The sequence below is a fragment of the Saccopteryx bilineata genome, chromosome 1 (assembly GCF_036850765.1).
Source record: "Saccopteryx bilineata isolate mSacBil1 chromosome 1, mSacBil1_pri_phased_curated, whole genome shotgun sequence".
Lineage (NCBI taxonomy): Eukaryota > Metazoa > Chordata > Mammalia > Chiroptera > Emballonuridae > Saccopteryx > Saccopteryx bilineata.
In genome coordinates this window covers 373,502,884-373,530,671 of record NC_089490.1, presented here as the reverse complement: position 1 = coordinate 373,530,671, position 27,788 = coordinate 373,502,884, and the positions used below count along the sequence as shown (strand labels likewise).

Below are 27,788 nucleotides of genomic sequence, written 5' to 3'. Positions count from 1 at the left end.
TTTTTTAGAGTTGACAGCAAATTAAATAAGTGGAACTACAACAAACTAAAAAGCTTTCACATAGCTAAAGCAAGCCATCAACAAAATGAAAAGCCAGCCTTCTGACTGGAAGAAATATTTGCAAATCATATTTAAAATATATAAAGAACTGAAAGAAAATAGCAAAACAATCTGATTAAAAAAGGAGCTGCTGCTCTATATCAGGGGTAGTCAACCTTTTTATACCTACCGTGCACTTTTGTATCTCTGTTAGTAGTAAAATTTTCTAACCGCCCACCAGTTCCACAGTAATGGTGATTTATAAAGTAGGGAAGTAACTTTATAAAATTTATAAAGCAGAGTTACAGCAAGTTAAAGCATATAATAATAATTACTTACCAAGTACTTTATGTCGTATTTTTGCTAAGTTTAGCAGAATAAATCTTTATAAAACAACTTACTATAGTTAAATCTATCTTTTTATTTATACTTTGGTTGCTCTGCTACCGACCACCATGAAAGCTAGAACGCCCACTATTGGGCCGTAGGGACCAGGTTGACTACCACTGCTCTATATAGACATTTTTCCAAAGGAAGGCATGCAGGTGACCAACATCACTAATCATTAGAGAAATGCAAATAAAAATCACAATGAGATACCACGTCACACATGTTAAAATGGCTAGTATCAAAATGTCAAGAAAGAAGTGTTGGCAAGGTTATGGAGACAAGGGATCCCTGTTCACTGTTGATGGGAATATAAATCGGTACAACCACTATTGAAACTAGTATGGAGGTTCCTCAACAAATTAAAAATAAAACTAACATATAATACAGCAAATCCACTTCTAGATGTGTATCTGAAGAAAATGAAAATACTAATGTGAAAAGATACCTGCACATCCCCGTGTTTATTGCAGCACTATTTTCAATAGCTGGGCTGTGGAAACAACCTAAGTATCAGTGGATGAACTGATAAGGAAAAAGAGTATAAGGAATATGCTATATTATTCAGCTATAAAAAAAAAAATGAAATCTTGTCATTTGCAAAAAAATATGCATGGACCTTGAGAGCATTATGCTAAGTGTAATAAGTCAAACAGGAAAAGACAAATACCATATGATCTCACTTATATGTGGAATCTTTTAAAAAAGATATCCTCATTGATAAAAGAGTCCAGATTGCTGGTTACCAGAAGCTGAGAGTGATGCATGAGCAAAGTAAGGGAAGAGAGTCAAGAGATACAAACTTCCCGTTGTAAAATAAATAAGTTACAGCATGGGGGTGTGTAATATACAGTGTGATGACTTCAGTTAATATTACTGTGTTGCATATTTGAAAGTTATAAAAAGATTTTTAAAGTTTTTATCCCAAAGGAAAAAATTTCTGTAACTACTTGTGATGGATGTGAACTATACTTCTTATAAGGATCATTTCATAAAATACATATCAAATCAAAAAATAATGAATGAATGCATAAATACATTTATACATGCATACAAATATAGCATATGTTGTGGCTCCCCATGACCACCACTAGACTTGATGATTTACTAGGATGACTCACAGGACCCATCCTGCAGCTATACTCATAGTTCTGATTTATTAAAGCAAACGCATGCAGAACAGAATCAACAAAAGGAAAAGGAGAATGAGACAACGTCCAAAGAAAACCAAACATAAGCTGTCAAGTATCCTCTTCCAGGGGACCCACACAGGATGTGCTTAAGTCCTCCAGCAAAAAGTTGTGACAGCGCTGTGAAATGTTGTCTACTTTGGAATCTCATTAGACAAACACTTAGTGCACTGGGTTTTTATTGGTAGCTGCTCATATAGGCACCCTCTGCCTAACATGTGCCAAAAACAGACTTTCTAGAAGGAAAGCAATTATTCAGCATTAACCACATTCTTTGTACAAACAGTTAAAAGCATAGTGAGAAACACCAATTCTGAAAATGGTGAGAACCCTGTTAAAATCTAAGGTTCAAGATGCCAGCCAACAGCCAGCCTTGCTAGTAAGCCTTTCTAAACATAGCAGTTAACTCTTCTCTGCACAGCAACTGATTGGTATATTCAATAAATAATTGTTTTTATTGAGTTTCTAATTAATGACTTTTTCCTATAGGTTCCTACTTGTACTCACCAAAATGAAAAGTATCACAAACTACTTATTAATACTGCTATCTAAATATTTAAGACTTCTAAATAATAATGCAATTATTTCCTTCCGTGTTAAAATTAATGCCTATTCTTTTCCCACTGACCTTTTTATACTTCAAATGGTTCTATTCTCCTGGATGTTGTAAGTCAACTGGAACGAGGACTGAGTCATTTTAAGATTACTCATGTTGTTTGACGCCATCTTCCTTGATTTAAAAGTTAGGTACCATTGATTGAGTGTATAAATTTATAAATATTTAGCTGTGGCATTTCCTCAGTGAACACCTACATGGAAGTCTAATACATGAAGAAATAATTTCAGTACTCTCTGACTGACAGTGATCGGGAAGATTTTGAATGAGAGCCGAGAATCTAGTGTCCGATTGCTTCCCCAATCACACCATTCTTGTCCACAGCTTTTCTCCCTGTAACTCCTTGGAATAGCTTTGAAAGCAATTGCTTTAGCTCATGAAGAGCTAACTGAAAGGAAAATTTGGGGTGGGGGGTGTTGTTGTTTTTTAAATGCTATGTACCTAAAATTAGTCTCATCATTTGACAGTGTATTAATTTTTTCATTTTAATCTCATGGTATTAAATAGCAATAACAATATCTTTGGTTTGTATATCAAGTTATGCTTTACAAAAAGCTTTTATATGTATTTAACTTATTCAATTATGAAAACAATATATTATAAGTAGTGGCTGTCCAATGGATCCTCCCATAGTAGCGGAGAAATCTCAGGTGTGCCTCATCTGAGATCATATAGAAGCAAGTGAAGACTAGCGGAGACCACAGGGCTGACGCTCGTAATCCCCATCCAAGATGCTTGCCACGCTGTAGAATGTATTAGGACTATGTTGAGGTAGTTGATTGAAATATTCTAAAATGAACATATGAACAGGGAATCATTTGAATGACCTGCTAATACTTAGGATGTTACATAGAACTGTAATAATATATTTATAATTTAGTATTTATCTCTCCTTTTTTTGTTACCTTTTGTGTATAGAGTGTTGAATGCTTTACTTCCAACCCTAAGAAAACAATACTGTGCACTAAAAGAAGCTGGCATATCAAATGCTGCTTTTGAGTCTGACTTCAAAGAAATTGAACATTTGGTAGAGAGGAAAAAAGTGGTTGTTTGGGCTGACCAAACTACTGGACACACCAAGCAGAACGATCTACCAGAGGTATCTGTCCTTATGACTTTTCCACAACTTGCACCAGTTCAGACTACTCCTTGTTGTAAGTACACTTTTATTTTATTGTTAATAATATGTCTAAAATGTAGCAGCTTTCTTTATATATCAATCGACAGAACAGTTAAGCTTTTAATAAGTTTGGCTATTTTGTGAGAATTAATGGGGAGATTATCTTCAGAATCATTTCCATTAGCCAGTGTCTTTTGCAGTTCTGAGAGCAAATATGCTTGATGTCCTAAACTGTCTGTAGCAATGGAACCTTTAAGTTGTTTCACCCATTTTTGATTGTTTCTCCTTTAAAATGTAACATATGTGAAGAACTGGTGATTATAATTAATTCTATAAAATTACCTCTATTACTGTGGATTTCTCTATTTTGTATCAGTTTTCTATTGTTGCCCTAACAAATTAATATAGCAGCTTTCTTTTTTTTTTTTCTTTTTTTTTTTTTTTTTGTATTTTTCTTAAGTTGGAAACGGGGAGGCAGTCAGACAGACTCCCGCATGCGCCTGACCGGGATCCACCCAGCATGCCCACTAGGGGGCGATGCTCTGCCCATCTGGGGTATCGCTCTGCCGCAATCAGAGCTATTCTAGTGCCTGAGGCAGAGGCCATAGAGCCATCCTCTGCGACCAGGCAAACTTTGCTCCAGTGGAGCCTTGGCTGTGGGGGGGGGGGGGGGGGGGAGAGAAAGGAAGGAGAGGGGGAGGGGTGGAGAAGCAGATGGGTGCTTCTTCTGTGTGCCCTGGCTGGGAATCAAACCCGGGACTCCCGTACGCCAGGCCAATGCTCTACCACTGAGCCAACCAGCCAGAGCCAACATAGCAGCTTTCTTATCACAGAGTTCTGTAGGCCCAAAATCCAGCAGGTTTGATTGGTAACCTGCTTCAAGTCTCATAAGGCTAAAATAGGTGTGAGCCCTCTGAGTCTCTTACTTGGAGGTTCTGGGGAAGAATGTGCTTCTAGGCTCATTCTGATAGTTAGCAAAGTTCAGTTCTGTATGGCTATAGGGCTGAAATATGCCTTTTCTTGTTGGCTCTTGGTCAGGGGTCATTTTTGGTTTCTAGAGGTCACTGATTTTCCCTGACATGTGACCTTCTTCATTACTTCATCTCCTAGCCAACAAAAGCAATCTCTCTGACTTTCCCTTCTGCCTCATGTCCCCTGTCTACAGTTAGCAAAAGTTGTCATTATTAGATTGAGCCCACTGGGTAATCGACGACAGCGATTTTCATTTCATGGCATGCATAAACTAATCATGAAAATTCTGCAGCACACCAAAAATCTATATTCTGCCAAACTACTAAAAAAAAAGGAGGTGTATTTTGAGTCACTCACACTGGGTGGCTATTGTTGTGTTGGTTGTCATTCTTTTTTTTTTTTTTTTTTGACAGTCTAAGGAAAAAGAGGTCGGTACCCCTGATTAAATAGTCAGGTATTGCATGTTTTAAAAATTCTTGGGGCACACCAGTTGAAAATAGCTGATCTAGAGTAATCCTTCTATTTTAAAATTTTGGCACAGTTAATAATTGTGTTTCTAGGTTAAAAATCCTTTTTATTGCACCTATAATAGTACTGTGTATAGCATGGATCCTTGAGTTACGGGTTAAAAAACATAAACTGGTAAATTTTAGGCTTATCATCAAGGCTTAATAAAATTGTTTTTTAAAACACTTGAAAAAATTAAAGGATTTGTTTTATACTAAAAAATAGAATTCCGTAACAGTAATTACATCTGCCAAGTCCCTTTTGCCACGCATTATCACACATTCACAGGGCCTAGGGGTGGGCCGTGAGCAGCTTCGGGGGGAGACGGTGTTCTGCTTTTCGCACGTTACCCTGTTTGGTCCTGTCCAGTTTTGCTTTTTTTTATTGAAAATCTCAGAATTCTTATATCTTTTTTTATAAGATACCCTTTAGTAATTTTTTTACTTTTAAGTTTACTTTGTGTAATATTAATACAGCCGTGCCACTTCTTTTGCCTAGTGTTTTCATGGTTTGTCATTTTCCCAAGTCTTTCAAAGTAGGCTTTTCTGTATATTTATTTCAAACATCTCTTATAAACAACACAACAATCATAGAGTTTTTCTTTTTTCTGTTCATCTGTCTTTATATTTTAGTTAATGTGCTTGATGAATTCATTTATCGTTGGGTTGAAACTTACCATCTTATGTTTTGCTTTCTAATTGTCCTACTCTTCCTAAATTCCTTCCCTTTTGAACTTGCCGTTGAAATGATGGAGTAGTATCTACTACCCCATATTTTCACCTCTGTGAACTTGGAAGCTCTACACTCTTTATATTCTTTTAGTAGTTACCCTTTGAGTAACAGGTATTGTTGCTTTATCAAAGTCTGTATATCAGAGTAACTCGTTACCTCAACCCTCTTCTCAGGCAGTGCTAGAAGCTTAAAATTCTTTAACACCTTTAAACCCTTCTTTAGATATACCATCATTAAAATGTACTTTATTTTTCTTTCTATGTTAAACCCATAAGATTATTTTTATTGTCTATATAATCAGTGTTCATATTTACTTTTTTTGTTCTGTATTTTTCTGTATTTTCTCAGCATCTCTGTGTCTTCATCCAATTCCTTTTCTATTTTATTTACAGTGGCTATACTGATAATGAATTTTTAAAATTTTTATGCATCTAAAGATGTATTATTCATTTTACTTTTCTCTTAAGACTATTTTGCTGGGTATAGAATTCCAGTTAAGTGTTCTTTTCTTCTGGCACTTAAAAAATGACTGCTTTCTGGCTTTTCTTGTTGCTGTCGAAGTCTGCTTTCATTCTACGTGTTGCTCCCTTGAATGCAAGGACTTTTAGCTTACTAAAACATTTTCTGTATGTCTTGGGTTTTAGTAGTTTTGCTATATTGGCCTAATATAATTTTATGTCTACTTCTTTTACTTGGGTTCATAGGACTTTCTGAATTTGTATCTGGGTTCTCTTTCATTAGTCTTCTAAAGTTCTTAACCATTATATCGTCAAATATTATTTCTGCCACTTTTGCGCTCTCCTTTACTTCTGGGAATCTGATTGTATCTGATGGTAACTTCCCATTGTCTTATCTATACCTTTTACTCTCTCCTGTTTTCCATTGTTTTTTTCTCTCACTGGAAATTTGTTTCCCCATATTTTGTAGTTTACTTTTCAACTGTGTCAAATCGTTTTTAAAACCACTAAGTTTTTAATTTCAGTTAAATTCTTTGTCTAAGAAATCAGAACTCTGAACCCTCTGGGTCTTTTATCTCTTTCTACTGGCTTTCATTCACATGATTTTATTTTCTTAACTTCATGCTAAGTTTTGTTTATTAGACATGTATTTGCAGAATTGTTTGTATAAATACTTTGAGTCTTCTAATAATAATGTCTCCCTTCAGGGAGGATTACATTTGCCTCTTCCTTTGGTATTAGCAATCCAAAATCACTTCAGTTCAGTCTTAGAGACGAGATCATTTGAAACCAAGCTGCTGCTTCTCCCAGGGCCTGCCTACCCATGATTGATTCCCTAGAGTTTAGCTGTTCAGGGCACCAACTTAAAGCAAGGAGGTTTTATGAACAAGTCCTCTCTGTGGGCCCTAGGTTCCAGTTTCAGCACCCCAGATCTACAAAGCTCTCAACAATGTTACTAAGCATTTCTGCCCCCTCCTCCGGCATCAGCAAACAACCTCAAGGGGACAATAGCCTCAACTACTTCCTGATACTGCCTATAATTCTTCACAATTCTGTTAGCTCTCCTGTGCCTTTAAGCATATGTTTTTATATGTTTTTTCCAGATACTTTAGTTGCCTTCAGTAGAGGTTGGTCTGGAATTACCTAGTTCTCTATTATTAAGTTCCTTGTATTACATATTTACATTAAGATGACAGAAAAGTTGGGTGTATATAATTTTTTTAAATAAAATGTTAGAACTAACCTAGTTGAGAATTTGGGGGGAAAACTTAAAATCTTTTTTTCAGAGTCTTTCATACCTTTTCAGCCTTGATTCTTTTCATATAATGTATTCAAGATGTTGGAGAGGAAATACGGTTTAACACCAAGACTGAGAAGTACTGACCACCTGCTATATGACAGTCATTATTCCTTATTTAAAAATCCATATTTCACTTACAGTGTAATTGCATAGCCTGTAGTTGTCAACAGTAAAACATTGATTTGGCTCCTAATTCCTTTTTAGAGTATTTTGAAAAGGAAAGACAATTAAAATATTATATTATATAAATATGTATTTTTTTGAAAGTGGATCTGAAGGTAGGTTTTGTTTTATTTTTTTTTCTCAATTAATATTTTGTTCACATGATTTCCTAGATAAACTGTTTGATTAATATGCCTTCTGGTTCCATGAATTGTCTATGTTGTATCTGTTATTAATAGAGAGTCAAAGATGAAAACAGGCAGTGGGTATAAAGTAATGCCACTTACATTTGTTTTTCATAGTCTTAGAATATTGAAATACTTCATCTTAAAAAGTATAAATAGTAAAATTTATATTTGCATTTTTGAAGACATGAGGCCATACCCAAATGGTATATATTGCTAAAATTATACTTAAAATGGCAATCTTAACAAATTTCACAAGCAAAATTGAAGTGATTTAACTTAAAGCAAAACATGAGTCAGCTGTGTCTTCATCTTTCACATTTATCATTGACTGCCTTTTGCTGTACTCTTGTAAACAGGTAATGTCAGGTGGTGTTGTTAAATTTCAAATATTCTAAATGCCGTGGGATTTGAATGTTGGTTTTTTTTCCTGGTGCTTTACGGTTTTTTAGAGAGAGTCTTTACTAGGTCAACTGAATCCTTTGTTTTTAAAACACTCACACTGTATTTTAAACATCTCATGAGATTAACCATAATTAATTTGCTTGGTACTCTACTGTTAGACATTTAGATTGCTTAATAAATTTCTATTATTATAAATAATATTGCATTAAGAAATGTATATATTTATCATTGTGCTCATGACTGATTGTTCCCATGGTAAATTTCTAGAAGTGGAATTTCTGGCTCAAAAAATATGCACATTTTAAAAAAAGTTTATAATGTATATTGCCAGCTTACACTGTCTCCCCACGTGATTATACCAACCTCAGCTCCCATTGGCATTATAGGAAAATCAGCTTGCTTGCTTTTTTGCCTCACCAACTTTTGGTGTTAACATATTTTCTATTTTTAATTTTTAGAAAGTCATTTTCAAAAACATGTAGAAGTCCAACAAATACTATAATGAGCCCCACCGTGGCTTTCATCACGCCATTTATAGGTACACTGGAATATTTTGAAGAATACCTCAGATACCATACTATTTTTTCTGTTTACATCTTAGTGTCTCTGAAAAAAGTCAGTACCTTCTTCACACCTAATATCATCAAATATCTAACCAGTATTCAAATTTATCTCATTATCTTAAAAACGATTTCTTACCAGGATTCACACAAAGCTCTTAATCTTGGTTGATATATCTATTAAATCTGTGGTCCCTCTTATATCTTTGCTAATGACTGATTAGTTCTTTCCCAGTTTAGTAATCACAAATCTTATTTTTCACTTTTTCTTTCTTTACTAATATAATTCAATATTTTTTTTATCTATTTAAGTATCTATTTATAAGAGCTTAAGATATGGATATTTGTTCACTCGTTCAACAATATTTAACTTTTACTGTGTATCAAACACTTATTGATACTAAGGATAGATCAAAGTACAAAACTTACCCTTATGGAGCTTACATTCAAATGCAGGGAGAAAGACAATAAATACAATAAGTAAATTAAACAAAATCTTGGGAGGTGGAACATGCTATGGAAAAGAAATAGAAGGAGTTTAAGACAGATTGGGGAGAGGCTGCTCATTTAAATAACATGGTCAGGGAATGCTTCACTGATACAAGTTGATGGAGTTCACAGAGTTAGCCATGTGGATAGCTGGTAGAAGAGTCGTGTTCAGATAGAAAGAACAAGCATTGCAAAATCTCTAACACAGGTGTTTACATGGAATGGCAAGAAAGATACACGTATAACTGGTATAAAGGAGAAGAGAAGGAAAGTAGATGGTGATGAGATCAGAAGGAAGGAAGGAAGATCACTTTGAGCATCAGAAATCATTTATAAGGACTTGGGCTTTTACTCTGAACATTACAAGGATTATGACATGAACTGAGGAAATCATGTTTTTAAAAAAATTGGCCTGACCAGGTGGTGGCACAGTGAATAGAGCATCGGCCTGGGATGCTGAGGACCCAGGTTCGAAACCCCAAGGTCGCCAGCTTGATTGTGTGCTCAGCAGTTTGAATATGGGTCACTGGCTTGAAGCCCAAGGTTGCTGGCTTGAGCAAGGGGTCACTGGCTTGGCTGGAGCCCCCCCCCCCCCAAGACACATATGAGAAAGCAATCAATAAAGAACTAAGGTGCTGAAACTATGAACTAATGTTTTTCATCTCTCCCTTTCAGTCTTTCTCAAAAAAGAAATATAATAATAATAAAAAATAAAAATATATAAAAACATCCATCTGGCTACTGTATTGAGAATAGATTGTAGTATGGAGTTGAAACAGACGACTACTGCAGCCATCCAAGTAAAGAATGAGGTTGACTCAGACCAGGTTGGTAGCAGTGGGAGTGGTGAGAAGTGGTCAGATTCTAATATATTTTAAAGGTAGAGCCAACAGAATTTCTCGACAAATTGGATTTGGGATGTGAGAGAAAGAAAGGTCAAGGATGACTCTAAGATATTTTAATTTAGCAATTGAAATAATCAAGTCATTTTAGATGGTGAAGACTTTTGGTGGGTCAAGTTTATAGGGTGGATGAGGTAGAAGATTAGGAGTTCACTTTGAGACATTTTAATTTTCTCTGTGATGCATCCAGGTAGAGACATGTAAGCAGTTGAATATAAGAATCTGAAGTTCAGGGGGAGAAGTCTAAATTCAAATATAAATTTGAGAGTTGTTAACATTTAGATGGTATTTAAAGCCATAGGACTGGTTTAGATCATCAGGGATATTAACTCTTTCCTGTAAGATGTATGTTGTAAATGTATTCTTCAAGTTTATCATTTACTCTTAACTTTGTTTGAGATGTCTATTTTAAAACTTTTATGAAATAAAATAGCTTCGTTTATTTTTTCTTTCTTTGCCTTTGGAATTATTGGAAAGGCCTTTTCATTCATAATTTTTTTTTAATTTTCACTTATATTTTCTTCTAATTTATTTTAATATAACAAGCAAGAAACTAATTTATATTTTTCCAAAGAGCCTATCATTCTTGTATAATACATTGACAATCCATCCTTATGGCACCTTTGTTTTACATAATAGTAAGTAGTCATATGGAATTCTGTTTATTGGATTTCTAGCCTATTTTTTGCCTGTTTATCTATCCTAGAGCTAGTAGTTATTTAAATAACTAATAATTTATAATATTATATGTATAGCAGTGCTAATCTCCGTTATTCTTTGTTTTAAAATGTTCCTGACCAGAAATGAATCTTACAATTTTTCCAATTCCAAAGAAATAAAATATTTTTAAAAATATATCAATTAATAATTTTTTCTTCATTTTTCATATCAGATCTTCTCCTTCTAGAAGAGTTTGTCTCTCCATATTCATATATTCATTTTTGTTTTGGTGTGTGTGTTTGTGTGTGACAGAGAGAGGGATAGATAGAGAAATAGGGACAGACAGCGGACAGATAGGGAGAGAGATGAGAAGCATCAATGCTTCATTGTGGTGCCTTAGTTGTTCACTGATTGCTTTCTTATATGTGCCTTGATGAGAAGTGGGGAGGGCGCAGCTACTGCAGAGCGAGTGACCCCTTGCTCAAACCAGCAACCTTTGGGCTCAAGCTAGCAAACATGGGATCACATGATCCCACGCTCAAACCAGCCACCCCATGCTCAAGCTGGTGAGGCTGCCCTCAAGCCAGATGAACCCACACTCAAGCCAGCGACCTCGGGGTTTCACACCTGGGTCCTCTGGGTCCCAGTCCGACGCTCTGTCCACTGCACCACCACCTGGCCATACTCTCCATGTTCATATCTTGTATGTGCCTCAGCAAAGTTTTAATTTTTCTTCACATACATTTTTTATATTTGTTATTAAAGACATTGCTAGATATATTTTTGTTATATGGGCTATTTTTATTTTTATATGAATAAGACCATATTAAATGTTAAGTTGAAACCAACTTTTCCCATTTTATTAATTTTAATACTTCACCAATGTCAGTACTTGACTTGGGAATTGATATTTGACTTGAAATCTTTTCCTGAAAACTATATGTCTGTTGACTTGGAATAAAGCATGTACCTATTTTAGGTCCAGAAAACAGAAAGTGCACTCATTCGCTGGGTGCCATACAGGAGGGGGTGCTGGCAAGAATTATTTATGGAACTGATAAAATTTCTGACATTAAATGAAAAGTCAAGATTTCCTCATTATCCATCTGGAAACTCACAGTTAGTAATATTTCTGTCTCTAACCTTTCCTTTTCCTAAATTTTGTACCCCATGTCAGTGGTTTTATGTTGAAGTACAATAAAAGAAAAGATACTAGTAGAACTATAGTACAGTCATTCTGATTGAGTATAGAGTTCCGATGTAAGTTTAGGTTTCCCCTAAAAACTACTTGAGCAGGAGGAAGTTTTATTTAAAAAATAGGAAACCTCTGTTTTAACTCCTTATAAATATAAAGCAACAAAAATATTTAGACAAACTAAATCCTCCGTATATTTTCCTATTTGTCAACATAATTAAATCCTTACCGGTAACAACAGTAGTCATGCTGTGGCCCTAAGTACATTTCATTTGGACCGTAGTTTTATACACAAGACTATGTTCAATTATTCATCTGTAACTGCATATGTTATTGTAAATTAAAAGGTTCTTTGAGCCTGAGCAGGCAGTGACGCAGTGGATAGAGCGTCAGACTGGGACACAGAGGACCCATGTTCGAAACCCCGAGGTCACTGGCTTGAGCGCGGGCTCATCAGGTTTGAGCACAGCTCACCAGCTTGAACCCAATGTTGCTGGCTTGAGCAAGGGGTCACTTGGTCTACTGTAGCCCCTCAGTCAAGGCACATATGAGAAAGCAATCAAAAAGCAATCAGTGAACAACTAAGGTGCCATAACAAAGAATTGATGATTCTCTTCTCTCTCCCTTCCTGTCTGTCTGTCCTTATCTGTCCCTTTATCTCTCTGTCTCTGTCATCAAAAATTAAAAAAAAAACTTAAATAAACATGAATACTAGAAAAATAAGACTGAGAGGAAAACATGGTATTTGCTATTTCCCACAGAGACAGGTATCAGGAAATTATTTATTACTCAGAGTGCTGGATTAATTTAAAGGACTATAATACTTCTTAATGCGTGGGAAAATGTATTCTTTGTAATATTTGTAAATTACTGATATTATCTGTATAGACATTATTACTACAATAGAGTCTTTTGAGTACATTATAAAATGTTTATTAGTTTGGTTAATTCAGTAGAACTTAAGGTTACATACCTTTTAAATAGTTAAAATGTATTCACCTTTATCATCTGCAACTCTGAATTCCATGAGTCACAGGGCTGTTGAAAAGAATCCAGATTTATGATTAGTACAGTAATTGTATCAATCATTTGTAGCCTAGAAGTGTTTATTGAAATGCATATATTAATATTTGATTTCACTTTAGAACTTTGCCAACTAATTTTAATTTAGCATAGCTTCCCAAAATATCTTCTCGTGCACATATTAACATGAGTGCTAGCAAAAGAAAAATCCTTGCCATCATTACCGTACCTCAATTAGATCTTATCCCATTCGTCAATGTCTCCCTGTCATGAGTCCTACTTTGCAGCCAATGACTCATGTTTGCTAAATATTGCATTCTGGTTGTTACACTAACATACAGAACTATATAGTTCTATAAATCTTTTAAGATTTGTAGTCTTAAGCTTTTGATAAATGAGTTCCTCTAGGTAAAATCATTGAGGACACATGATATGGAACATCAAAAGATGACCCCAGAAGTCCTGCCCATTTTTTTAAGAGAGAGATTTTTAACTCATTAGTGATAAATTATGTAGTCTCTTTATTTAAAGGAACCATCTGTGGAGTATTTCAAAAAGCTAAAAAATAAATATGAACCCAACCTACCTAAGAAACCACATGAAATTGCCAGTTAGTACTTATAATTTAAAGATTTACTTTAAACAGAGACAGACTAGAATGTGGTTTCTTAATTTTACTTATTCTAAAACATACTGAGAAAAATTTGATATAAGAAATAGATAATATGGTGCTGTCTACACTATTTCCAATTTCTGTCTCTCTCCTTTAAAATCTACCCTTCCCTCTTTACTTAGGTGAGGCTTCAAAGGCTTTCCCAGTTCTTTGTCAAGATGCAGACTCACTTCCACATGGCACTCGGTGTCCCCAGCTTCTCCTAAACATGCTTTCCGTATCTTGCCTCTGTAGTTTCCAGTCTTTTCCCTCAACCTTGAGTGCTGCTTTCTCTGGCTCCATCCCGCATACTTGCCTGTTAAAAAAATCTTTATCCTCATTGACCATCCAGTTTAGTCTACAAACCTTTCCTTTAATGAGTCTTCTCCCCTTTACCCACACATACCCTTTTCCATTTCTACTGTATTCTATTTTATTCTGTTGCTGCAATTATTATACTTTCCCTCTCCCCAACAAATTATAACTTTATTGATAATTGAAAACATTTTTCAGTAATTTTTTATTACTCCTTTTACTAATGTTTTAACTTTGTAATTACCTTAATAAATTTTCATTTATTGTAATTTGAAAAAAAAGTCATGCCAAAAGAAATAAAATGTGTTTCATTAATTTCTATTAATATTTTATTTTAATAGCTTATTGGACACTTTTTTGGTTAAGCATGCATATGTAGTTTGGTTTTTTTAAACAAAAATTGAGATGTCACATATACAGTTGATAACCAGCTTTTTTTTCACTGACCCCCTTGTAATACTCAGATTTTTCTATTAAATATAAATTTATGTCATTTTTAATAACTATATTTACCTAGTCCCCTACTAATGGACATTTATGTTTTTTTCAGTTTATTACTTTTATAAGCAAAACTCCACTAAACATCTCTGTGTGTGTATATCTTACAACTTGTCTAATTATTTCCTTAGGCTAAACCCTTAGAAAGTAGAATAGCTAGATCAAGGAGTATGTACATTTTTAAAACATTTATTATGTATTGCCCAACTATTGTCCAGAACTGTTATAACTGTACAGTCTATCACCATAAATGGGTAATGGTGGTGAACATTTTTTCATGTGCTTTTGTTCAGTTGTAGTTCATTCTCAATTAATTACCTGTACATTTCCTTTGTTTTAGAGTTCTTTTCAGATTGATAGAGTTATGACCACACACATGGACATACATACATACACGTAGATGAGTTCTTAACTTTTTGCCATATATGGTGTATTTTTTTTCTTTTCTGTTGTGATGGTGAATTTTATGTTACCCAATTTAAATTATAAGGGTATCACATAGTATGCACATTTATGTTCTCTTTCTAGTAACAGTCAGGAGAGATAGTATATTAGTTTTGGGGTAGAGAAATACACATTACCTTTGATTCATATTTTTTGGGTCTGTGAAGAAAAGTTTACATTTCTAAGTCTTCAATGTAATTAAATGTTATTACTTTGTATTATTTGGCTTCTTTATATGACTTCCCCCTGGTAAATTAACAAGAGACTTCAGTTCTGCCAACAACAAATATGATTGATATTATGACTTTGAGCATGTCACTTTCTTGCTGTGAACAACAAATTTAAAAATGAAGTTTAACCATTAAGATCATCTAGTATTAAATTCTGGCTCTGTGACTTTCCTGGTGGTATGTAATTAATCAGGAATTAGAACCTTAATTTTAAAGTGGAAATTCAGTAAAATATATAGATTGCTACACTACATGATTTCTAGAACATAGGAATGTCATAGTTAAAGTACATAAGAGTTTATATCACTTGGGCCTTCCATTTTTTGCCACTAGGAAATACTGATGTGTACGTTTTAAGTTATCTTTCCTCTATAACAGGCATTCAATTTAAAATTATTTGAATGTGATTTGTCATTAATAATTTGATTTAAGGTCATTTTTTTATAATTGAAAGAATCATTTAAAAGTAAAAGTATATTAATGTTTCTTGAAACTACTTTTAGGAAAATAGACATAAAGCCACTTGGTTCTTTCTTCTATTTTTTATTAAAATACATGCTGGATAACTTATAAAAACCTTGTAGTATTTACCTAATATTTCTTACAGTGCTCTTTCTTGATTCATCTGTGGTTAGATGTTATCAACATCTCATGCTCAGAGATAAAGATTTAGCTCATTAACACCATTGGTTTATTTATTCTTCCTGATTTACTAATGTTTTATATATATCTTATCTTTTAGCAAGATTGTATAAGAAATAGCATATATTATATGTAATATAACATTTTAATCTATGTAACATTTAATCCCAGCCTATTTAAGGAAAATTTTTATAATAAAAATTAAACATTATTTTCGGAAATCTTTTAAAAATAATACTATACTGACATTTCTTTTTAAATAAAAATAGAAATTAAATTTAGAAATTAAATTAAATGTGGTAACATTGATCAATAAGAGTACATAGGTTTCAGGTAAACATCACTATAGCGTTTGAACTGTTGATTACATTGTGTGCCCATTACCCAAAGTCAAATTATTTTCTGTCATTATGTATTTGTCCCTTGCCCCTAGTAACTACTTCACTTTTGTCTATGTCCATGAATCTCATTTTTTTTCCTACCTGTGTATGAAATCATATAGTTCTTAACTGTTTTGATTTACTCATTTTATTCAGTATAATGTTCTCAAGATCCATTCATGTTGTCGTGAATGACAATATGGCATCATATCTTATGGCTGAGTAGTATTCCATTGTATATACGTACCACATCTTCTATATCCAGTCCTCTATTGAGAAACACTTGGATTGTTTCCTTGTCTCGGCCACTATGAATAATGCTGCAATGAACATGGAGGAGGGGTGTCTTTGCATGCCAATGTTTACCAGTTGGGGCGGTAGATGCCCAGTAAAGGGATTGCTGGATAATATGGTCATTCTATTGTTAATTTTTTGAGAAACCACCATACTGTCTTTTGTAAAGCTATACCAGTTTACATTTCCACCAGCAGTGAATGAGGGTTCCTTTTTCTTCAAATACTGACATTTCTTAAAACTACTTTTACAGAAATAGACATGAAACAAATGTTTGTTTTCTCTACTGGAAAAATTTTAGTGTCCCTAGCTAGATCTGTGGAGTAAACTTATTAGAGAAATGAAACATTTAAATAATAGAAATAGCCTGGCCTGTGGTGGCGCAGTGGATAAAGTGTCGACCTGGAACGCTGAGGTTGCCGGTTCAAATCCCTAGGCTTAACTGGTCAAGGCACATATGGGAGTTGATGCTTCCTGCTCCTCCTCCCCCTTCTCTCTGTCTCTCTCTGTCTCTCTGTCTCTCTCTCTCTCTGTCTCTATTCTCTAAAATGAATAAATAAATTTAAAAAAAAAAAAAGAAAGAATAGAAATAGTCAAGTAGACTAGATTGTGCTCACAAGTGGACTTAAACAGCTTAAAGAACATAACAGCCAAGTTTTAGATGTTTCTGTTGAGGTACAGGCAGTCAATTTCTTTAATGTCTCTTCACATACTTCTTCATGAGACTCCTATATTTCTTAACAAAATCAAAATATTGATGCGTTTTTACTACATTGCCATTAGTTGATCATATTCCTTTAAAATCCCAAAAATTTGGGGGGGAAAGATAGCAAATGTCATAAACTTTGTTTACTTCATTTATCACTTAACCAATATCAAACATTTAGTCATAATTTGTTTTAATAACTTAGCAAACTTAATTTAGTGGACCAAATTAATTCTAATTCCACATATGATTTTTACTGTTTTTGTTTTTATTTTAAGCTTACATTAATGTTTTATATTATTAATGTAGCACATTTTATTGTATATACATAAACTACACAAATATTAATGTATGTATATTGTAACCAGGTAAAATTGTGTTAGAATTTGGACTAATACTGATAAAAATTGTATTTTTACCTCCATCTAATCCATGGCTTTAGTGCTTGCATTTAGAGTTCATTTTAAAAGTGGTTTTGATACTTAAAAGTCTTTTGAAAGGCTTCTAAAACTTGGCAGTCACAACAAAATGTTTTTGTCTGACTTCCTTTTTAAGTCTTTCTATGGACTTACAGTAAACAAAACTTTTTGAAGCAGGAATTTCTAGCCATAATGCAGGAACAGATGAATAGAACACTAACCACTTTATTCTGAAATGCACATTTTCAGTTGTATATAAGATGCCTTAAAGCATCGTATAAATATTTTAAGATGTTTCCTAAACTATTAGTGGATAAGTATTACAAAGACTAAGATTGAATTCATTAAACACAACTTATTATAGGGTTGAGAAGAAAGGCTCTTGTCTGATCACTTTTAAAGTCCTGGTCTGAACTATAGCACATAATCATTTTGAAAATTATGTTATATGATCATATAACCTCAGCTGCCTACCTTCTTCCCTAAACTAGGAGTTTATTAATAAGCTTCTAGCATTGTATATGCATTTTGACTAAATTGTCATTTTTGAGAGATCAGCTTCATGACTCAAAATGGAAATCGAGTGCCAAAAATTTTTATTTCATTAACATGTGCCTTCAACTATGTGAGGTATTTATAAGTCTCCCCCATCCCTTTTCCTAATCTAAGGGACTTCAGTGACATTCTGCTGGTATCTTTTACTGAACTCCCAGGAGTTAGCATGTAATGGTAAAATAGAAGAATATTGTTAAGTTTTTCTCCATGCCTCCCTTTATTCTAGTTCTATGTATACAATATCTTTATAAATTTGTTGGGTATGCAAATGATATGCTTCTCTTATTACAAACACAAGGGCAACGTCTTCTGTATCCACTATATGGTCATTCTGAAGGGAATCTGGAAGAGGAACTAGATGCCTCTGCTTAGGTTACCATCTTGGCTAAAATTGTCTTTTTCGTAATTTACCTTCATGTCCCTTCTAAAGCAAGACAAATATGGTGAAGCCAACCAAGTACTAGTTCTTCCAGTGAGAAGTTCTTGAAGTATTCTGTGCCTTCCTATCTTCCTCATCTATCAAAAAGAAAAGATTCTAATACTATGTATATTGTATATTATTTGAGCAAAGCAGGTTTTACAGGACCACATTTTGCATTTTCAGGCTTCATTTTATGTATTAAAATGTGTTGATTCCTTTTTAAGGAATTGAGTGGAATAAACAACAAAGTTTGGGGAGTGGAGCAATCCGCTCTTGTATATTATGTCTATGTCTAGAATGGGAGATAAAGAGTTTCAGCTGTTGGGCCCTGGCTGGTTGGCTCAGCGGTAGAGCGTCGGCCTAGCGTGTGGAGGGCCCGGGTTCGATTCCCGGCCAGGGCACACAGGAGAAGCGCCCATTTGCTTCTCCACCCCTCCGCCGCGCCTTCCTCTCTGTCTCTCTCTTCCCCTCCCGCAGCCAGGGCTCCATTGGAGCAAAGATGGCCCGGGCGCTGGGGATGACTCTGTGGCCTCCGCCCCAGGCGCTAGAGTGGCTCTGGTCGCAACATGGCGACGCCCAGGATGGGCAGAGCATCGCCCCCTGGTGGGCAGAGCGTCGCCCCATGGTGGGCGTGCCGGGTGGATCCCGGTCAGGCGCATGCAGGAGTCTGTCTGACTGTCTCTCCCTGTTTCCAGCTTCAGAAATAAAAAAAAAAAAAAAAAAAAAAAGAGTTTCAGCTGTTGAAGGATGTCTAGGGATGACTTTGCAGAGAATATTGAGTGCCTAACCTAAAGGAGTTGCTCTTTCCACATCATCCTGTTAGCTTAATTCTACCCCTCACATAGCCTTTTGCCCAGCTTCCTAGAAGTCAAAGTCCATTGCCATTCTTGTTCTAAAACCATATTCTACTCAGGCCCACTCTTCTTTCCTTTTCTCTGTCCCAGCATGATAGTGACAGCCATCATCTTTACATAAGAAATTATATCCTCAAACGCCAAAAGGAATCTGCTGCCTTAAGTCCGTGAGCATCCACGCAAGAGGGAGGAAAGCAGATTCCGCACAGCTGCATTTGCTTAGATCGGACCACCACTATAGAGGACAGATCCTCAAGCCTGTTGGGCGGAGGTGAGGGAAGGCACATCAATAACAAGAGAATGCCAGATTTAAGGGAGTGACCTTTAGGACCTTTGTAACTTTTCTTTTTTTTTTTTTTTTTTTTTTAATAAAATTTTTTTATTTATTTATTCATTTTAGAGAGGAGAGGGAGAGAGAGAGAGAGAGAGAGAGAGAGAAGAGACAGAGAGAGAGAGAGAGAAGGGGGGAGGAGCTGGAAGCATCAACTCCCATATGTGCCTTGACCAGGCAAGCCCAGGGTTTTGAACCGGCAACCTCAGCATTTCCAGGTCGACGCTTTATCCACTGCGCCACCACAGGTCAGGCCTGTAACTTTTCTGTAATTATCACGTGGAAAGGTTCATGGCTTCAAGAAAAGTAGTCTGTTTCTATTGATTAAGTTGTATAAAATTAATATGTACTTCTTTGTGTGAATGTCCTTTTTATCTTTGTTCCTGATTTTCAGGTAGCTGATCATATATATATATATGGTAGCTGATATATATAATTGGGTATGTTCTGGATTTACTTCATGTAGTTTTTAGTTGATTATTTGATCAAAACACCTTTTCTACATCTATCACTACTTGAACTCTGTTTCAAGCTCTATTTCTTACACGAGATATAGAGATAGTATATAGATAAAGATAACAGCAATATCTGCTGTTTTCTCTCCTCCCCATTCATATTCTGTTCCCCACACAATAATAAGCAAATCTTTTTAAAAACAATACATCAGATCACATCATATTCATGCTTAAAATCTTCCAGATAACCCTTGCACTTGGAATACATCCAAACCCTTATCTTGTCCATAAATCCTAACACAACGTGGCCTCTTCTCACTTCTCCTCTCCCTCTGACTCATTGCACTTCAATCACACTAGCTTTCTCTCTGTTCCTTCGTCTCAACAAAGTTATATTTCACTTGTCATTTCCTCTGCTTCTTTCCCCAGATCTTTTTAGGGCTGCCTCCTTCATGGCTATTCACGCCTTAGGTCACATAATACATCTTTAAAAATCACCTTTACTGGCCATCATAATTAACGCTTCTCCTATCTCCCATTGCTCTGCTCCATTTCACTGTTTTATTAGCTTTGCAACTCATTTGTCATAATTATCTTACATTACTAAGATAAAGTTCTTAACTGTCTTATTTTCATTATCTGCTCAGTACCTAGAAAGGTCTGAAGCATGGCAGGTGCCTCATACTAGGTGGAAGAACAAACTGAATTTTTTTTTCATGCAGATGCAGTGGTCTTAGACTGTTTCTCCTGGACCATAGCTCACTACACCCTTTTTTGATTTTATAAATAAAATAAACAATGATTCTGAGTTGTAAATAGTAGTAGTGACTTCTTATAAATGTCTGAACACTTGTGGTTATTGTTATGGTTTAGACATAAATTTCAACAAGTCATATTCACTTATGACCCTTGAGTCATAACCATTTCAGGACAGTAGAAATGCAGTTGACCTACAATATGTTGGAGAGCTAAAGGCCCTAGAGTTTGTCTAGAAATAACAAAATTCTTCAGACCATGAGATACATTGCTACCTACTACGTCCTGTACTCAAATATATTGCAGGGGCTGGTTCCTTAGATGGAGAGGCCCTGGAGAGAAAGCTTGCCATCCTTCCAAGTAGCTGCCAGTCTTTTCTATTCTGATTTACAAGAGCCTATGTTATAACAATTCATTTTTAAGTTTCTGTCCCCTCCTGTGAAGAACACATATTGCTGATGTATTTCATTGACTACTATCATCTGTTGGACTGCCTTGTTCTGAAAGTCCTTAACTACATGATTTATTTTCTCATTTTAGTTTTTATAAAGGAATTATGATCAACCTCCAGGTTTTCTCTTTAGCATTTCCACTCTGTAGACGCAAGAATTACAGAAGCTTGTTAGATAGTATTTTCCCAGGCTGAATCAAGGGAAACTACAACTGCCCCAAGCCTGCTCCTCTGGAAAGTTACTGTAGATACTCTAATGGAAAAGTACAGCAGGTCTCTTTTATAGACATAGAGCTAGTGTATTCAATGGTTCTTATAGCCCATTAAAATTTACACTAGAATATATGGTACCTAAGACCCTCCAGTTTGCCATACCCATTTAAAGTACTCCATTACCTAATGAGCTAGAGGAGAATAATTATTTATTATATGTTTATATTTTATAAGTCATATTCAGGGTGAAATTTCAGTTGCTTATTGTGTTCTTTTCATTTTCACGGATAAGTAGATTCATCCTTTGTAGTCACAGTGGATTTACTGTTTCGTTTTTTATTACATCTTTAAAGCTTGTTTTTGCTCTGGTTATCTCCTGAATTTTTCTTACCAGCTAGTCAGCCTAAAGTAGTCTTGAATTGACCATCTGTATTGTTCTCTTGTTATTTTATCTGTATTAAATGAGAAGATAAAAGGAAGGAACCATCTGGATTTGTGTTCTGTATATGCTATGTGTCTGTAACATTTTTTTCTTCCAGGCCCAGTAACACACTGGTATGTGTGTGAATCCACATTAACTGCTCCACAGTGATGTTTCTACTTCAAGTTAGCATATCCTGCCAGGAAAGCAGATTTACTGCTAAAGATATATCACTGTGACATCACTATTGCTCTCACTGACAGTTGTTACTTAGTCTGATCATGTCAGAATCTAGTGTTGGGTATATGTTCATGTTATCCCGGAGAATAGATGGATAATTCTGCCATATCTCACAAAGACCCCCATTTTCATGTTCTTTACAAGCAGTAGAGAAAAAATGCTCTACCATTATGGAAATTTGTCCGGTGCCTGTCCAGAGATTATTTCTCTCTAGATTTGTGAAAGAAAAATAGTGACTTGGGATAATCCTTATCCCTTGCAATCTCATGTGTCATTTTGTTCAATGTTAAATAACACATATGCCTTCTTTCACAATTTCTTTATGTTACAATTTATCATCAACACTGTTAAAGTGGGTATCTGATAAACTGAAAGTGAGACATTATTTCAAATATGTTCTTTTAGTTTTAACAGTGAGTTTGAGTATTGATGGAATACTAGAAAGTCAATTACAACTTTCCCTATGAAATACATAGTAATGCTAAAAGTTGAAGCATATTTATATTTCTAGAGTCTTTCTTTGAACCCTAAGTATTTTATAGATATTAACTAGTGCTAGAAAATTTTCTATACATAAAAAGGTAGTATCTCCTTTTTTTTAGAGGGGGTATTAATGCCCACACCATTGAAGTGAGTTGCCCAAGGTCACTCAGTGAGTTGTTGGTGAAGCCAGAAATAGAATCCAAGTCTCCTGACTCCCAATTCATTTCTTTATCCTCGATATAGTTTTCTATCCTCTATATACCCCTGCTGCCTCTCATGGGAAAAGAAGTTAATCTTCCAGCTATTAATAGCCACCAAATTGGTGGTAGCAGCACAGTGGAGAAAAGTAACTGTCTTTATACTGCAGCATTAGTATAAAAATATCTGGTAATGGAAAATTTGACAAATGTCATGTTAAAGGGAGTGGAAAATTATTTTAAGATCTGGATCTCATTTATCTAGTTCTCAGAAAAGTAATATTTCTTAGTAGAACAGGGATCATATTTTTCTTCCTGTTTTTAAATTGTATTTCCTAGAGGGTAATTGTCAACCCAGCGATAGCAGAGCCTGTTGTCAACTAACTTAATAAGAATAATGCACATACTGTTGGTGATTGTTATAAGTGTACTTTCTAACTTGGTTGAAAGTTTGAATTGCTTTATTGAAATATATAACATTTGATTAAGCTTTCAGTGTTAATGTTGTATAATAAAACAAATATAACATCAGTTGGGCGTTTTATTGCATGATTTGAAAATATGGGCAAAAATACACAGTTTCTTCCCTAGACAATACACTCCAAGCAAAGTTACTTCTTGTCGGGCACCATGAAGTTCACCAGAATGAAATAGGTAGAGCAGGAAAATATATGATAGTTAACTGAGAAATACAAAATAAGCACACTGGAGCCAATGAAGTTTACTGTTATGTATGTAATCAAGTAATTACTTTGTACATCAAAAGTGTTTGAAAAGTGTATATGTACTTAAATATTAAAACATGTCTAGTATGGTGGGAAGTCACACTTAAGTTCAAATAAAACAATGTGTCTCTTCATTTTAAGCCAATGAACAAGAATTCTCCTACTGAAAATCTCAGGATATTATGTTTCTGAGAGGAATGACACGATCAGAATTATGTTTTAAGTGTGTAAGTGTTAGCAAGGTGGGATTGGTGGAGGTTGGGAAATATAAGGAAAAGGTAAAAATATTCTTCTTATTTGAGACCCAGGTGATTGGGAAGATAGTGGCAAGAGGATAATGTGAAATAAGAGAGTGTAGTATAGGAAAAGTAGAGGGTCAGCTACATCTCTCTGGGGAAATGTATACACTTACTGGATGGAGGAAGGAGAAGGTAGCGTGCTGGACAAGTAGTGGGGAAATCACTTGGAAAAGCTGCAGATGTTGTAGGATTAGAGCTAAGAAAAGTTATTAAGCTTGGTGACTTCCTGACATTTGGGAGACTTGCTTTTACAGAGAGATAAGGGTCAAGTAAGAGCACTCTGAATTCTTCAAATTACGTTTATTTATCTTTGGTATTACTCTAATTTTTGCAAGCCTAGAAATTATGTACAATACAGTAAACAAATCAGTCTACCAGCATGCTTAATTAACTACTATTATATGGTATAGTAACAGATGCAATTCTTTCATTCACCTTGGATTTCATTTGTTATTGCCATTCTTATTACCTTAGAATAGACGTTCACACAACTAGTAATAAACTGATATTTTACAGTAAAACAAGTTAAAAATCTCTATGGCTATAAATGTTGACTACTTTTTTTGTTATCTTAAACCTAAATCAAACGTGAAACCTGGAAATTGCCTGTGAATTTCATTGGAATTGGTTGGCAATTATTTTTGTGACTACTCAATATCATAAGATAGCTATATCTAAAAATTTATATTGATATTAGCCATTTATTGTTTTCTATAATAAAAATCTCATTATGAAGTTATTAGTAATAAATGACTTTTTTTCCTTTCCTTATTTTTTTGTTTAATTTTTATCATTGGCAGAAAATGTACTTTATTATCAATGTTATTTCTTAACTGATTAGAGTTTTTGGAAAACTTTGTTACACAGTGCAATAATGCAGATGAGGTTTCATAGAATTGTACACTTGAAATCTACATAACCTTATTAACCAATGTTACCCTGATAAATTTAATTTAAAATAAACAATTTAGGCAACATTATTGAGCTTCTTTTTAATTTTGTCGAACAGGCACATCTTCAAGTGATTCCAATCTGCTTAACCTTCCTTCACAAGTAAGAACTCGAAGAAAACTAATGCCTTCTCCCGTGAAAGCAGCACATACCCAAAAGTCTGCACTGGCTGAAAGGGTGCAGCTCAATGACTCTTTCAGCAAAGAACTTCAGCCGATTGTGTATACCCCCGAAGACTGTAGAAAAACTGTGCAAAATCTACCTACAGTGACCTTATTAAAACCATCATCAGATACTACAAGTTTTCAGGCCATCAGCTCAAATATAAACAGTGATAATTCTCTGAAAATGTCATGTGAAGTGGATATCCCTGTCAGCGGGAGAAAAGAGCATAAGCAAGAAGATTTGGACTCCACGTTTGTTAAAAGTGAAGACACCAGGAGACTGGACAGTAAATTACCTGATCAACAATCAGTACCAAACGGTAACATTTTACAAAGGTACAGAAAAAGAATACTTAGTACTTGTCAATTCTTCTTTTTTTTTTTAGTAGCCGTTAATCTATTACCTTTATTTTTCTTTTTTAGCTATATTGAAAGTGTATTTTATAGACCAATTTTAAAAGTCTTTAATTCTTAAGTCGATTAACTAACCCTCATTAGGCTAGATGCCTTAAGTTTGTTTTTCATACTAAAGCCGTCATTGGAAGATGACCATGTTGACTAATTCATTAATATCTTCAATAAAGGAAATTTCAGTTTCTATTATTATTTAGTAAACTTTATCTTATTCTGAAATAGTCATGCATCTAAGGTATGGTTGACTGCATGTCATTCAAGCAGACATATCCTTCTTATTTTGTGTGTATTGTCACAGCTAGTCTAAATACAGAAAGTATGATACGATACCCTCACTTTTCTATGGTGTTGGGAATGCAGAAATCTCTTGATAGCAACTCTATCTATGGTGAAAAATGACAAGACAATCCCAGCGTAAGAAAGGGACGTTTTATAGAATCATGTTTTTCTTTCTGTATGAATATAAAATGGTATTTCAGGTATGGAAGTGTGTGGCCCCTCTCCTAGTACAATCAAAGTTGCTTTTTATTTTTCATCATTTAATATACAGGCTTGCCCCTTCCTCGTTGTCAACTAAGCATCCTCCGCCTGTGCAAAGCTTGGTACCATCCTACATGGCAATGACAACTGCTGCCAAAAGGAAACGGAAGTTAACAAGGTACGATTAAACATAACTGATACAGTCTTTATACTCTCATGAGACAAACTTTATACTTTGTTTCCTAAAGTTCTTCTTTATTTCTTATAATTAAACTGTCAATTCATATTTTAGCATACATACAATAAATTGCTCTGAAGCAACACTGGGTTTACAGTGGTACCTTGAGATACGAATTTAATTCGTTCTGTAACCAAGCTCGTAAAGTCAGTTAACTCGTATATCAAACTGCCGATACTGGACCCGTGCGCCAACGCACCAACTAGCGGCAGCTTCCTGAATCACAACTCGTATCTCGGAATTTCACTCGGATCTCAAACAAAAATACGGACTGAGTTGCAGCGCGTATCTTAAAAAATTTGTATGTTGGTCTGTTCATATCTCAAGGTACCATTGTATATTATCAAAGGGAGATCTCGGTAAAGCCCAAGTATTTCACTTGACGTTTGCATAAAGTGTTCTATATTTCAAATTATTAAAAATCAATTTAAAAGTCATCTGGCCTTCAAAAATGCCATTTAATTTTAACTTTTCTTTTGGTGACAATTTTTATTCATTTAGTAATTTTCCTTTTAGACATTCCTGAATTTCACAGCCCTAAAATTATATTATTTTAGTGGATTTTGATATATAACTAAAATGTAATAAGGGAAGAGACTTCTGTTTCTGACTGTGACACTGTAGCTTGTATCAGACCAAGCTACTCATCAAGAAAAATTATAAGTTGATAAAATACAATTAACACCTGCTTGAAGTCACAACTAGGCCGCCAGGATTCAACGGTCTGAGACCCCAGAGAAAAGGAAAACAAGCTCTAGAGAGCCTAACCTTCTCTACCTCTTTTTTCCTTTTAGCATTTTCCAATTCGTGGCATTATGTGTAGAGGCCAAGCGTAAAATGGAAGCCTAGAGCTTATCAGCAGTCTCACTGAGCTAGGGAAACAAAATTGTTCTGTATAGCTTCTGCCCTCTAGATATTTATTTACCAATTTTTTAACTGAAGTAAGAGTTCAAGAAGCCAAGCTGAAGGCAGTGCTAAAGGCTTTTGTTAAGCAGAGTCTGGGCATTCTCATGGGACTGGGGCACAGAAATTCCTGTTCAGGGATCATCCTGTTAAACACCAGGGTTTTATTTGAGACCTGAAGGGCTGTGATCCAACAATAGGGCATGCTGGAAATAGAGCAGTTCTTAAGCCTGAAACAGATCTTAAAGCAAATTAATCCCTTTTTGGATCAAGATATCTATCTCTATGCTGCCTGCTTGCCAGAAGAAATTTAAATCGTCTCTGAAAGAATGTACCATCCAGAACCTCTACAGGTTTTCATATGCCGTGTTAATACTTATGGAAAAATTAAAAAGTATGCCAGGAGACAGGATGAAATAACTGAAGATCAGGGAGAAAAAAAAAACAAATTAGGCTGTGACCCATAATTGATGCAGATATTGTGATTATCAGATAGGAACTTTAATATTTTAACTGTGGTTAATAAAAAGTTAAACTAAATAGATAATTTCACAAAAACTAGATTTTTTTAAATGAATCAAATGTATATTCTAGAACTGAAGAAATAGAATTTACTGAAATTAAGAACTCAATAAATTATTTTAACAGATTAGGCACAGCAGAAGAGAGTATAGTGAACTGAAAGATAGTTTGATATAAAAAATATTTAAACCCATTACAAAAAGATAAAAAGATAAAAATATAGAGAAACCTAA

General features: G+C 34.8%; 1 protein-coding gene across 2 annotated transcripts in view; it reads left to right on the top strand.

Annotated features, from left to right (window-relative positions):
• The window catches only part of KIF18A (kinesin family member 18A), an 86,282-nt gene that overhangs the window by 51,153 nt on the left and 7,341 nt on the right, over positions 1-27,788 (top strand). For both annotated transcript variants that reach the window (XM_066251165.1, XM_066251166.1), the window contains exons 13-15: positions 3,151-3,386; positions 24,893-25,334; positions 25,963-26,070. In XM_066251165.1, the coding sequence (XP_066107262.1) occupies positions 3,151-3,386; positions 24,893-25,334; positions 25,963-26,070 (786 nt within the window). The remainder of the gene's footprint in view (positions 1-3,150; positions 3,387-24,892; positions 25,335-25,962; positions 26,071-27,788) is intronic.